Below are 14,991 nucleotides of genomic sequence, written 5' to 3' on the forward strand. Positions count from 1 at the left end.
AGTTATGCCGTAACACACATAAAAAAAAAATAAAAAAAAAACATACAGACGAATTGAGTACCTCCTTCTTTTGGGAAGTCGGTCAAAAATATAAAATATTTCTATAAACTTTACCTAGTTGACAAAAATTAAATATAATTGGTTTAGACTAATAAACAATTGGTATAAAGTTCTCACGCATCCAAACAAAACATAAATTTTGTACGCAAATCGCTAACACAATTGGTAGACAGAGAAACCGAAATGTTAACGCGCTTGCTAATTATTTCCAATTCAATGCCTATAAGATAGGTGTTAGCGGGCCGCTTGCTACACGGTATTCGAGATGTCATTGTTGTCGAGTCATAAGCGAATAGCGTTTTACGTTTAATCCTTTTTTGTTTAACATTTTTAGGTGAATTAAAAAAAAAATTAGGTAGATTCCAAGCAAACTTGCTTTTAGATAATTTGACAAACTGCTAAAAGTTAGGATGATTGAATTAATGGAAGAGTCAAAATTAAACAGCGATACCTCGTGTTTTCTATAGAAAAGGTATTTTAAATGTTGTATATTTGTTGTCTCTAACTTGTGTCTACGGTATTATTTATTATAGTTTTAAGACCGATATTTTTAAATACATGTAGATTGTTGGTTTCTGGTGTGCAGATATTGACAACCCTTGTCGTTTAGGTCGTAACCCTTGTCATTCTTTTTGAAGTGTATTGATAAAAATACGTACTGTACAATTCAGTTAAACTCACCATAGTGTACTTTACGTCTGTACGTATTATACTATTTTGAAAGTATACCCGCTAACGGTCATGATTTATGCCACATTTCAGTAGCAAGCTTAGCTCAAGATTAAGCCATAAATAAGGTACTATTCAGCGCTAACAAGGGCGTTTGTCATACTGTGCACAACCAAATTTAATAAGCTTTGTCACATAGCGATGGTCTTAAATGGTACACAATGAGTGCAATTTCATAAGCCCGCCCGTGCGCCCGTGCGCCCGTGCGGTCGCGCTAAACATGCTAGGGTTTACACCTCGTTACAGACAAGTTCACACTAACTGACCTACAATATGAATTCTAATGATATATTAATATATTTATGATGCTCAGTAGTTTCTTAATCATTAGTAATAATTGTAATTTGTGTAGAGACAGACTAAGATGTACTATTGTTCCTCAATTGTCAGAATTTAGGCCCACAACTTTAAGAAATTGGTCATCTGATATTTTTTAGTTTAATGTAAAGACGATTTAAGCGTCTTTTGGCTTGTAGGTATAAATGTCATAAGATTATGAATTTAGTATTTGTCAATAAATGTTTATGAATTTCAAAACGAATTTATTAACCTAATTTTGGCAACCCTATGAAATTCAATCGTAACTGTAGTAGTAACGCCATCTATTGCCGTGTAGCGGTACTACAGCTCTAGCAATTTGTATTTTATTGAATTAACTGTGTCGAAAGTCACGAATTCGTGTGTAACTGTAGTTCCTTATTTCAAATATATGCCCGATTCAGAAATCCATTACAAGCTGTTAGTATTTGCTTATCTATGCTACTATCTTAAGAGACTTCTGTATAACCTAGTGTTACACGAAGTACGTGTTCTGTTTAAAACTGAATTTAACATTAAATCGTTTGCCTTTCATTTTTAGGAACGTTTTGAACTTATTTAAAAACCTTTAAACCGTGCGCACATCTTTGACTAAGCTATCGCACATTAGTTGTGCGATTGTCGATTGTTACGCAGCCAATTAAACTGTTTAATTGCACAACTAAAGATCGAGTAGTGTGCACCTCCACGTAAGCTCATAGAAATCAAAAAGAGTAAACAGTTATGCGATAGTTTAGTTTCAAGTGGGCGCACCCTCTTAGAACTGCTGTAAAAAATATTCACGATGTTATAAGTAGCTTTTTCTGCATTATTTTAATGAGCCCACCCATGAGGTGTTAAAAGTATATTATTATGAATAATCTACGTATATTAAAAAGTTATACTGTTACAATAATGTACACCTTGGTATAGCTTTCAGTACAATAATTATATTTTTGACTCTAACATAAACGTTATTTCTAAATGCATCTGCAACAGTACACGACGATTTAAGAGGGCATAAAGTAAAATGACTATGTATATGAGGCAGGCTATTACAACGTGTCGTATCATAAATTAAATACCTTTAGAAAGCAATACGCGTAGCAAAGATGCCGATATGGGAACGATAGATAAACCCCCACTAAATATCTAATAGCGACATCTAGTGTTACAAAAAAGAAAACGATTTTTGTTTTTAACATAAAAAATACAAATAATCTGTGCATATTCATCATCCATCCATCAATGCATATTAGCCTTAACCTAACACGTTCGATGTCAATATATATTTTTTTTAAATCGAATTCACAGAGAAAATCGGTGGCACTCAATGTGTTAACTTGGAATTCCGTGTCCTACAAATGTTACTGTAAAATTTTATGATTTGGAATTAATTTCAAATTAATGCAACAAAACATTTTTTTACTTTGCAATATTTCCGCTCATGTAACTTGATATATTCAATCCATTCACAGACATTACTAAGAACGCGAAAAATTGAATAAACACAAGATTAAACGTATATTAACCACAATTTGTAATAATCTTTTAGTTGGTATAACTGTTATTTATGTTGTTAATCTTGTTTTGAAATAAAATTATTTCTGTTTTTTCTATTTATACCTATTATTTGAACTTTTACGTAAGCATATTTAATTAAATATCAAAATTATATATTGAAAATTGAAACGTTTCCTTCGTTGAAACAGCAAAATTTTCTACAATAAATCAATGCTTCCGCAACCTTGTTAAATATGTTAAGCTATTTTAGAGGGTCATAAATAAGTTAAAGTCGATGTTCTAAACTAATCCTTTCAATAAAGCTCGATACAAAATTTATTGGAGGCCGTACGAGCCGAATATGGCGTCGCTTTGGCTGGCCCGCTACGGGACACCTTGTCGCAACCGCACGGTGCAAACTACCAAATGTACTTCACACGTTATTAATAAAGTGTGAGAAACAATTGCAATGTGTGGTCCAAATTCATTTAAGAAAGATATATTTCTTTTGGATAACTTCTGTTTAAAACTATTTGCTATCAATATTATCAATCAACAGCTACTCGAATGTCTAGTTTTCTTATAATTTGTTACTTTTTAGAGTACTACGTGGTAAAGTTGTGGATGGCTAACTAATATACTATGAACTAAGACGATTGTATTGTATTGTACCATTTTTCATGTGTGCTTTTCAAGGTGATATTGTTTATTTACCCTAATAAATGTAAAAAATAACAAATAAAAAGAAACATATAACGGTTGTATACAAACTCATGAAGCTCAAAGGAAGTCCTTTATATGTTTAATATGTAATGTATTTTATCGAATTGAACTCATTTAGAGACATACTAGCTTTCGCCCGCGTTTCCATTCGCGTAGAAGTAGAAAAAAGAAAAGTAAGTAGCCTCTAAGTTCTTCCGGACTATCCTCTACGTTTATGCCAAATTTCATCGAGATCCGTTCACCCGTTTAGGCTACAAACTCTAACAAACATCCATCCATCCATCTAAATTTTCACATTTAAAATATTAGTAAGATTAAATATTTAGATTTAATTTTAAAAATGTCAGTATGTTTTGTACAAAAGTTTGCACAGCGGTTATCCGCAGTTACAATCCTCTATATTCACGTGCAAAGCGACTTAATACAGTTTTCACGTCGATAAAGATCCGCAAGCTGCTCGAACTGATGAGTAGATAAAGTTTTGCATCCTCGTCTTCGGAACGTATGACACTTGCAAAGACAGACATGGTAAAACATTAGACTACGAATACGCGAATATTCGATATTGGGATTCGCGTTATTCGTATGTGGCATGTATCTGCCACAATATGTTTTTATAGTGTTATTTATAGAGTTGTTTCAATTAAGTTGTCAGCAGATTTATGAATACAATTACGGGGTCGTAAACGGAACTGTAGAAGTGTAGAGTATATAATCATTAGAAAGGACGTCGCGACCGCTCGCCTGCCCTTCGTTACCCCGTACTAATTCGCCTTCTCCGCGCCCGGTACGAGGTATTTTAATTGCCTTATATGTAAATTTTCGATTGTTGTCGACTCGTGTCCAATGAGCTTGAGTGACACGATTCAAACTAGAACTCGATCGCATAACAAATGTTTGCTTCGTGTCGCATATCTTGTACGTTGGTTGAATTAATGTGTTCCGGTTTGAAAGGTGGTCTAGTAAATTAGTATTGTAAGTTAAGGAGCCGAAACATTACATGTGTTGGCGTCTCTATCGTTCTCTCTGAAAAAAATAGGGATAACAATAAGCTTATGTAAATGTTCAATAGGGGAAACTCAACATTCTATTCGAAATTTGCTATATCCGTTTGGCTACTATTTATAATTAAAGATTAAAGATGCTATATAAAATAAATCATAAATATTGAAACAATATTGTAACTTGTCTTTACGAAAAACAACAATTAGATAGTATTAGATATTATTAAATTAATAAGGACATACAAAGTTACACATTACAAGCAATTATGTTACACATTATAAGTTGAACTGGAACTATAATTATAGTAGTCTTCAAGTAACATTTCCGTAAATTACGTCGATACAAAGTTTTCAAATAAGACGAACAACCGCCCCTGGCGCAGTTTGCGCGCACTAATAAATTAGTATTGATTACTGCTCCTACGGTAAAACCACTGATGGCCACATTGCTTATATTATATAATATTATTAATTGAAAAAAACATTGCTTATCTCACCGGTTTGTTCGTGTACATTTTATAAGATATCTTTTATTTTTTTTCAGAAAGCCCCCGTCCTACTTCCTCAAAGACAATCATACATAATGAATCAACTTTCACACAATTACCGATTCAGTAAGTTTTATTGTTAATTACATTAAATAAAACTTTGATTTTTTTCAGCAAGTTTTCATAAGTTAATTAACATTTCAGGACGAGTCACCAAGTGCCTAAAATTAAAGTAGGACCCGACCTGCGGAGTGCGAGAAAGTATAGACACCATGTAAACAAGTAAGTGGCTCGTTAAGTAACTCTGACTTGAAACCAGAAGGTTTTGTTATGTAGATTTTAATTTTAATTATATTTTTTTATTTTCAGGTTAAAACCTCCGATCCCACAATTAACACCACAATTTACCCCGCGAACGCATTTACAAACGACTCTCGAACTGTCACCAAACAAGCCGCCATTTTTGCCGCCAATGCTAACATTCCCAATGACGCGCGCGAATCAACCCAACATAACCTCTGATGTAGAAATTAAGAATTTTTTGCTCAACACAGCGCTGCAGAACGCACTGACCGGTTCATTGAACCAACTAACGCAAAGGAAACCTTATACGAAACCGAACGATGTTGCAAGGAAACCTTGTATCGATAATGAATTTGTTAACAATAACAACGAAGAAGGCCACGGTAGGAAGAGACTTCACAAATGTGATGTGGCTGGATGTCATAAAGTCTACACGAAAAGTTCACATTTGAAAGCGCATAAAAGAACACATACAGGTGAGAACAAAATACTCATTCAAATGTAGAAAATAAAAAACAAATGTGAGAGATTCATTCAAAACTAGCTGTTGCCCGCGACTTCGTCCGCGTGGTATTAGCAAACAGACGAACTATGTAAATAACAAAAACTACGTGTCCCTTATAAACCGGACATTTTTCGGGGATAAACCTTATCCCATGAGTCCAGACTTTGTTTTATATCTGTGCCAAATTTCAATAAGATATGTTGAACCGTTGCAGAAGTATCGAGTAAACATTAAAATACAAAATTAATGCATCCCACGGGAACCGTAACTATTTCCGGGATAAAAAGTAGCCTATGTGTTCTTCCAGACTATGCTCTAAACCTGTGCCAAATTTCATGGAGATCCGTTCAGCCGTTTAAGCTACAAACTCTGACAAACATCCATCCATCTAAACTTTCGCATTTATAATATTAGTATGATTTATCTTGCAAATTCCAGGTGAGAAACCATACTCGTGCGGGTGGGCGGGCTGCGAGTGGCGTTTCGCGCGCTCCGACGAGCTGACGCGACACACGCGCAAGCACACCGGACACCGGCCCTTCACCTGCCCGCTGTGCAGGCGCTCCTTCGCCAGGTCAGACCATCTAGGATTGCATATGAGACGACATTGATATTACACACAAACGTATACAAACATAAAATAACTGGGTGACTAAATGGGCAGTGATAGAGTTACTTTTTGTTAGTTAAAAAAGACAATCAAATTTATTCCTTTGTTCTTCTTATTATTGAGATATTAGGAAAACACCAAATGGCATGTACCATGATATAATTAAAAAAAAAGACATAGAAAATGTATGAAAACGCGTTTGTAAACAATTTATCAAAAACACTAAAATTGGACCAATTTACAAAGTAATAAAAAAGACAATATTCGATTTTCGTATATAATGTATAAAAATTTCATATACAAGTATTAAAAATCGATTTTCAAATATAATAGCTACAGGAATTATCTCTATTAAACAATATTAATATAAAAGGAAACAAAGATATGATATGTCTATAACAATTTAAATGAATAACGTTATTTTTATTTTAATGTCCATTTTACATTATTCCAATCCTGCGATCCAATCTTTGGAATATTCCCGGAACAATTTCAAACCCACCTGGAAACAACATGAGTGGGTTTACATTTTTCCTGTTGTATTCTAGCAGTTCAATGGATCGCTGGACTGGAATAATGTAATCAGGACATAAAGAACTTAGGGTACGGATCAAACATTTGAATATAAAAAAAAATGAAAATACGAATTTAAATAGTATTTAATTAGTAATAAGTTTTTAAGACTATACAAGTAAATGAGTGTTGGTATAATCGTCACAGATGCAGTAATATTTTATTACTGTCTTGATGTGAACTATATCGTGGCATTACAGTAAACTTGGGCCAGTAAAGTTTATACATTTATTATTTTTAGTTCGAAGTAAATACTTAGTGTGATATTTACGAATACATCTTTTGATGTTAGTTTTATATTTCCTAAAGTTTTATAGATTTAAGTGTATGTAGATATTAGTTATTTTAATACATATTTAAGATTAAAAAAATATATATATATTTGTACATTTTATATTACAGCCTTATTGTTTGTTATACATTTATTTGTTTGGTAGTAATTACAGTATTAATCAATATGGATGATTTTTTTAATACGAATCTGTTACATTTTTCACAAAATTCTCTATTTTTCGAATCTCAGGACAATATGTTTATTACGATATATTTTATTATATTTATGTACTTTAATGGAATACAAAAGAGTAGGATAAGTATTTACTATAAACTAGGCTTAGTTTTACACTCCAGTGCTCAAAATATGAAGTTCCACAAAATGAAACGTACAGGGCAATTGTGGCAATATTAGTGTTATTAAAAGAATCCTATTATATTTACTTAATTATAAAAATTAAAAAAATTAGACATTTTTATGTACTGTTTTGTTTCAAATGTTTATAAATATACCAATTTATAGAAATATATTTAATAATAAGTAACAATTTTATACGGTTAATAAGTATATATATGGTTTGTTAAAAATTGACCCAATAAATAAAATTGGGGAACATCCAAATTTATTGACTGTAGTGCTATATAAAGACAGCTACACACCTTCAGTTTCAGACTATAGTTTAAACTTGTGTTTAAGGAAAATTTGAAATGCCAGTTAAAACAGAATGTGTGTAGGATGCATGCGAATATTGTGACTCATTTTAGCAGATCTCGTATATGGACAAGCGTTTGAATATAGTGGTAAAATTAAATAATTAACAGCCACTAGTTTACTGATATAAATTAGTAAATTAGATTTAAAAAAAAAGTTTAAAAAAAAATATTTACCACTTCCACAAAATTACGACGTAAAAATTTTTCAACTCTATTTTAATTAGTATAATTAGATGTAAGTTTTGTATAGGTTAAATAAATAATTTCGGGGCCAGTATTTTTGAAATTACCTAGAATAGTAGTGAAATATAATATACACGCACAATAATATTAAATTGCCTGACTTTTAGGCCAGTGACTTTTTTAATGTTTACACAATCAAAATTTATTGAAATCTAAACGTAACTTGTTGATCTCAAATTGGGTATTCCTTTCTCTCTATTATTGTTATTTTTTGATCTCAATTAATTGCATTGTATTACTTGTTTTATCAAATTTCCACGTACTTATTATCAGTAATGTGTTATGTCAGTTCACGTAATTTTAAAGATTTTACGTTTACTCTTTGTATTGATTTTAATAACTTAACCAGTTTTTCAGTTAAAGCCTCTATATTAAAAAAATCACAGCATTTGATTTTTAAGGTGAGCTTCCACTGCAGTGGAACAATCGCACAAACCCATCTGCAGTTCCTCTGGTGTTGATGTTCATATGAGTCGATGAACACCTATGTTTTCTCGCCGCTTGTATATTGTTGTCCCTTGCAATCGTCTTTGATAATACAGAGATAGCAATATGATTCCGTACAACTGCACTGATCTCTAAAAATGGATAGCTTGGACTTCTCTTCGTTCCTATTGTTAGTTCGAATATTCATCATAGTTACAAACAGCTACCATCAGTACCAAAATGTCGAAAAACAATTAGGCGTAATGTACCAAGTCTTATAGCCTGTCCATTTTTGGATGTCAGTGTTCAAGTGTTAGAGAATACGAGGGTTGAGTGATTCATTCTTATAATCTTTGCTGATATATAATTATAAAAAATAAGTGTGCATTCAAAGCTATGAACATTTTGTTCAAAGAATTAAAATGTTCATATGGCCATGTTGGCCATTTACATAAAAAATCTTGTAAATAAGCAATCTTGAAAAACTTTGGTGCTGGACTGTGGTTTTTATATTTTTTATAATTCATTATTTTGCTCATGTACTTATAGTTTGATTTTTTGTATATGTTTATATTAAAACATGGCATTAAATGGTGGTAATGATGGTATTTCCCCATATAATATATAAAAAAAAAAATTACATAAAATATTAATCGAATTGGTATATCCTAATTTGTATTACAGAAGCAATTTTTATTTGTACACAGTATTTTTACAATACATAATGAAAGAACATTTAATTGTTGTTTTATTCACCTTTTTTCATCAATTTTTAAACTTGCAGGAAACTTGAAGAAAAGGAAATGTATTTTTTCTGTTTATCCTCCTCTCTTTTCTCTATATTAAAAGTGAAATTTGCAAATAACAAAATTATTGTGTTCCTTGCAGATTCTTATGGTCAACTTTTACTTAACTGAACCGAAACCACGTGCTCATTGACCACATACTACTAAAAAATGACTCTAAAGAAAAAAGGTTTTCATATACTTTCTATTTACCGACTTTGACAATATTAAAAAGAAAAAAATTGTGTTATGTCAAATTCTCTATACAATCCGGAGTACTTTTAAATACATAAATCTTTTAAAATGATAAAAAAATAATAATATAAAAAAATGGCGTAAGTATATTTGTCTAATATTAATTTGTAAGGTTATACGTATATATCTCATGTAGAATGATTGACAACACGAGTAAAGCTGGATTTCTTTATATCGGAACACCAGAAATTTAAAAAATCTCTACTATAATTACTTGCGTATGTCCATGGGCGTCGTTGACCACCTCTATGATCCCGGCGCTCGTTGCCCCCTTCTCTTAAAAAAAAAAGAACGAAAGTTCTTCCAATGGAAATTTCGGAATATACTGTAGGTGTTATATTCACTTTCCAAACTAGTATCGAAGTAAGTTTAAGTTCTATCAGTTTTCTCGTATTTATTTAGATGCGAGGTATGCGAGCATTGTTCGGAACCAATCGGCGCTGGTGAAAAAGTCGTCTGCGAAGGCTACAGCTACCATAAACAGTGCAAAAAGTGCTGTAAGTACATTATTTGTACAATTAGAGAAAAAGATGCTTGTAATAAATACCTAAGTGAGTGCATTAGCACAAATCTTGGGACAGCATTCCAAAAATCTATACAAGTTAATGGTCAAACCAAACTATAGTACTCTATTTAAATTCCAAGTTGGCACGCCTGACAAAAGAGTATTCTTGTCCGTGATGCGCCTAATCAACTATCGAGAACTATTAACTTTGTTGTAACTTTTCCAGTTGTATGCAATGAAAATGATTTAACCGACGCGGAAATATTTAAAGGCGTTATATTTTGTTCGAAATGTTCAGCACGATTGTTCCATACAAACAAAGACAACTCTAATAAGAATAAAGATAAAAACCCTAACAAACTACATGAGTTAATGTTGAATACCACTCACGAAACCTTTAGAGAGTTTGGAAAAACTTCAATACTCACTTCAAAGACTTCAGTAGATCGTGTTGAAGAGAAAAACAAAAGGTAATATGTGTCTTATTTTTTTTATCATAATATAAGTTGGCAAACCAGTAAGCGGCCACCTGAATTTACCGAAATGGAAAGCGACCGCTACCTATAAACATCCGCATCTCCTCTACCGTAAAATACACTTTACCTTCCCATCCTTTCCTCTTAAGAAAAGGGTGGAAAGGGACTAAAGTTATTCTCTAGAAATCGCCGACCGTACGCAGATTATGTCCACTACTAGATCTAATGAGTGATCACCTTTAAAATTTATAGAAACGATATACCTACGTATGTTATAAGCTAGTTACAATTTAATTTACTTATTTCAGCAAACCAATTCCGCTACATCCTGGTTCCGAGATAAAGTATTTACGGATGAAAATGGGTTCTGAACATGTAAGTTATTATGTTAAATATTTATCCACCTATATCGGAGCAGCAAAACGTGTGTGAACAAATAGTAGATTTTATTTCTATTTGTTTTTCAGACATCAATTCTAAAGAAATGTGATCCAGGTTAGCGAATTTTGTGATTACCTAAAATTTGTTGCTCTTCCAGTAAAAATATTACAGTTTTTATTAGCTTTACATGTTTTTTTTTTCAGACATTAAAGTGTCCGTAGAAATGAAACAATTATATAGAGAATCCCTTCGGTCTACATTGACCAATGAGTAAGCGTCTTAATAGTTTTTTTTTCTTTTAAATTTTAATTTTTTATACATTTAAATATGATTCTGATTATTTCTTTGACAGCCAAAAACTCGCACCATCTCGCCTGCCGCCTAAATATATTAAATATAGGAAGCCGGTTGGTCATCTCATTAAATATTTTATTTCTCATATTAATAGTGTGCATAGATCTAATATTGACTTCTTGTTATATTTAGAGCAGTAACCGCCTTAGCGATATGAGAGTAGCAGGTTAGTAGAACATATTCAAAACTATCACAATTGGAATTTTACTAATTTTTTTTAATGAAAAATATTAGTAGATTTTGTTAATTTACTAATATTTCCTTTAACCATTCCAACTAAGCTCTAAGCTTGTGCTAGGATATGGTTCACGACAATAGTCGAATGGCGGAATTCGAACCGTCGACCGCAAGATCGGTAATCCGTACCCCAAACCATTAGGCTATTGGCGCTTAAGTTGTTTAAAGTTATGTAGTTGTGTGAATTTTATAATTATGAGTTTTATGTATTGTACAGAACTTGGTACGTCAACTGAAATCGCTAATACTGCTTTAAGAAAAAAATCCGAAGACGAAGCTGTAGTAATTAAATCAATGTAATTACTTTTTATTTAATTAGTTTCAAATCATTGCTTATTCAGTGATAATGTTTTTATACGTGGACCGTCTTGCTAGACAAGCGATAAAATTGTCGTCGAATAGAGTTACATCTCTTATGAGGTATTTTAGATATTATGTAGCTTTTAAGGATTAATAGGTTTGAACATGGACAGGGTACCGCTGAAAAGGACAGCGTCATCAATCATGTCGGGACTGAACACTAGTGAGTATCATTTGATGACGTCACGATCAATCTGCCTTACTTTATTAAAATGCGTAACGTTTACAGATGAATCGGGTGACGGGGACGATTCCATGAGCAGCGAACTTGATTACTCCGTTTCCATGAAGTCACATAAAAAGTAAATAATAAAGCTGTTATAGTCTGTGCCGTAATTTTCCTTCAAACTCATTTTGTCAATTTTATCATACTCTTAGAAAAGTCTCTGGATATTTAGGGAGACAATATTTATTCTGACGTTTACAAACTTAATAATGTTGAAGAAATTTTGATAACATTAAGTTATTATCTACATTTAGAAGATTGTTAAACTTGTTAACTTTTTTTAGACATTGGATGGATAGAAGAATAAGAAGTATTATGAAAATACCATACACTAGTTGTAAGTACATGAATTACAGACTGTTTGCTATATATTCTTCGGACAAAAACAATGTTATTGGTTTTTTAATTATTAAGATTTATTTATTTTTACATTCCTTTTTTTCAAATTAACGTTTTCAATATAATTTCAGTCAAGAGAAACATTTTAAAGCAAAGTTCGATTGTGAGCACTTTGATGAGCGTCGAACACGACCCACAGTGAGTTTTAATCGAACTAATCTTAAGAGAATGAATATCTTTATTAACTTATGTGGTCATAACGCATCATTTCGCTCGCTGGATTATGGTCAATTTGGCCATATTCATTCGGCTTCAGTTGTAAATAAAAAGCTAATGACGCATCGAGGTGAAACAGACAGGAAAATTATCTTTTCTTACAAATATTTTATTAAAAAACAACTAATTTAATGTTTCAGGAGTTTCTTGAAAAAGATTAATTCATTATTTCATGAGGAAATAACCGAACATCAACGTAAGTCCAATAAAATAACCCTTTTTTGTGAGAAAAAGTTGTACCTGTATTTATTTTACTATTTATCAGGTCGAGGGCTGAAAAGACTTTACTCAACTATTAATCGAAGACAGTCGCCGCATAAGTTGGGATGGTAATAAAAAAGTAATTCTTAAAATTTTAGTCGAAGAATGTATAGTACCATCGTCAAAATGGCACGTCGGAAAATACCTCGTAAAAATAAAAAATACACATCATACGCAACTAGAAAAAAATTACACTTAGGTTTAGCTTTGTTGAATTTAAATATAAATTTATTCCAGGTTGCGTTTGATGCAGAAGATGGATGAACAAATAAGGTAATCCCAAGATTTTGTCGAATTATGCAGCTTTTTGTAGAAGGTCTTTGTAATTTTTCTTCTGTGCCTAGTTTTTGGCACTAGTTTTAATTAGTCTTGGGTAGTACACGTACGATGTACTAAAAAGTAATGTTACTCGGCACTGTACTAAAAGTAACGTTACCGAACGGCTTACTTTTAGTACACTACACGATATTGGTGTTCGCCTTTTTGTCAGATTGAAGCATCCACCTTCGATAATGAGAATCAAAAGTGGATAAAATTATTCATAACTAAATTTACTTTCGCTAATAACATATGTTTGACCCTGCTTAAAATTTGATGTGAAGTAATATATAACCCTTGTTATATTCTATTCATGCATTGTGTTTTCACAAATCTGAAGTACTAAAGGTACTAAAATACGTTTTCCCAATTGTACTAGTACGGTGCGCACTTGCAGATGTCCGATTAAGCCCAAGACTAGTTTTAATGTTGCCAAAAACGCGAAGATACTCAAAGGAAAGCTTTAGATTTTTTGTTACCATCAACTTTGATGTCTTAAATAGTATCGCATTTCTTTTCACCAGCTGCAAGCATTTGAAAACTTCTCACAGTTATCGCTGCATGCGCGCGCACGTCATGCGAATCGCCGGTCCTACAAAGAGCCAGTAAGCATAAAAATATTTAAAATATAAACACGTAGTTGTAGGGTTTCATAAGTTACAATAAGGTCGTACCAAAAGTTAAATAGTCAGATGTTATTGATTAAAAAAAAATAAAGGTTGATCTATTTTTCTTAAAAAAAAATTTCAAATTGTTGAATAGGGGAAGGTTTGGGGAATCTAGTGTAACAGTTGTTTACAATGATGAAATGAAAATGGCGGTAAAATAAATTACTTTTTTTCTAGATTAGCAGGGTTTCGTGCAAAACTTTTTAGGATGCTTGTCCCAAGTCCAAGACCAGATATAAGGTGTAAAAGTAAGTATAATGTTTTAGCAAAAATTAAAAAAACATACATGCATTAAATGTGATTTTTGTTTCTAGGTAAACATGTAACACCTTCATGTCCCATGGTTATTGACTCAAGAGTATCGTGAAGTAACAATATCCTTTATAGAAATTAGATAGTGTAAAAAAGTATGCTCAACTCTCCGAAAAAACATAAATAAGACAAAAATACATTAGTACACTTTTTTACAACTTCTAGAAAAACAAAATGTTACTATCTTAGGTTTTCAGACTGAAAGATTCATGCAAAAATGAGAAGTTTTTGTTACAAATGTTTTGCAGTGGAAATTCTTGCTAATTATGAAAAATTTAACAAATTCGGAGTACCATTGTAAAAAATAAAGGTTACTTATTGTACAGCAATTAATGTCATAATTTTTATTGTCATTGTCTTATTGTATTTTAATAAACGGTCCTTAATGATTGACTACTATTGATTTTGTTCCTGGGTAATAACATGGTCATAGTACAATAATCTTGCAAATAATACTTGTATCTAATAAAATTGGTCTAATACAATAAAACTGAAGTAGAAAATTAGGTTTCCATTTATTCAATGTTCTTACACTTAATTATATTCACAAATATAGTCCAATGTTTGTTAAAACTTAGATGTTAGGTTATGTTGAGGCGACTATCTTGTAGACACTGTCGCTTCTTTCCTCGCTGCATCTTGTAGTAACTGTGTGTCAACTTCGTCTGCTGGTAATTGGACATAGCGCACAACAGAACCACGAATAAAACAATTCTTCACCGACAACATGTGAGGGTATTTATCCGGATCAATGACGCTTATATCGGATAATTTTATGTTCAAATAT

The 14,991-nt window shown here is 32.0% G+C and overlaps 2 protein-coding genes across 2 annotated transcripts in view; both read left to right on the forward strand.

The window, feature by feature from the left end:
• The window catches only part of LOC106107166 (Krueppel-like factor 8), a 33,304-nt gene extending 27,006 nt beyond the window's left edge, over window positions 1-6,298 (forward strand). Inside the window, exons 6-9 of the mRNA XM_013287891.1 lie at window positions 4,861-4,930; window positions 5,009-5,086; window positions 5,174-5,583; window positions 6,051-6,298. Of these exons, the coding sequence (XP_013143345.1) occupies window positions 4,861-4,930; window positions 5,009-5,086; window positions 5,174-5,583; window positions 6,051-6,223 (731 nt within the window). The 3' untranslated portion in view covers window positions 6,224-6,298. The remainder of the gene's footprint in view (window positions 1-4,860; window positions 4,931-5,008; window positions 5,087-5,173; window positions 5,584-6,050) is intronic.
• A 3,163-nt stretch (window positions 6,299-9,461) lies between these two features.
• LOC106107165 lies at window positions 9,462-14,600 on the forward strand. The gene is made up of 19 exons (XM_013287890.1): window positions 9,462-9,571; window positions 9,894-9,988; window positions 10,223-10,466; window positions 10,781-10,847; window positions 10,940-10,967; window positions 11,057-11,123; window positions 11,206-11,260; window positions 11,340-11,373; window positions 11,662-11,740; window positions 11,918-11,967; window positions 12,034-12,106; window positions 12,315-12,367; window positions 12,501-12,567; window positions 12,786-12,841; window positions 12,911-12,974; window positions 13,144-13,179; window positions 13,749-13,829; window positions 14,070-14,140; window positions 14,207-14,600. Exons 1-19 carry the CDS (start codon window positions 9,567-9,569, stop codon window positions 14,257-14,259), a joined length of 1,278 nt encoding a protein of 425 aa, XP_013143344.1. The 5' UTR covers window positions 9,462-9,566; the 3' UTR covers window positions 14,260-14,600.
• Window positions 14,601-14,991: the final 391 nt, after the last annotated feature.

Source organism: Papilio polytes, unplaced genomic scaffold (assembly GCF_000836215.1).
Source record: "Papilio polytes unplaced genomic scaffold, Ppol_1.0 DF822067.1, whole genome shotgun sequence".
Lineage (NCBI taxonomy): Eukaryota > Metazoa > Arthropoda > Insecta > Lepidoptera > Papilionidae > Papilio > Papilio polytes.

Bases quoted from the DNA above. Each gene is read 5' to 3' on its own strand.
- LOC106107165 (XM_013287890.1), top strand. The intron at 10,968-11,056 runs GTTAGCGAATTT...TTTTTTTTTCAG, and splicing joins TCTAAAGAAATGTGATCCAG to ACATTAAAGTGTCCGTAGAA. The intron at 12,368-12,500 runs GTAAGTACATGA...ATATAATTTCAG, and splicing joins GAAAATACCATACACTAGTT to TCAAGAGAAACATTTTAAAG.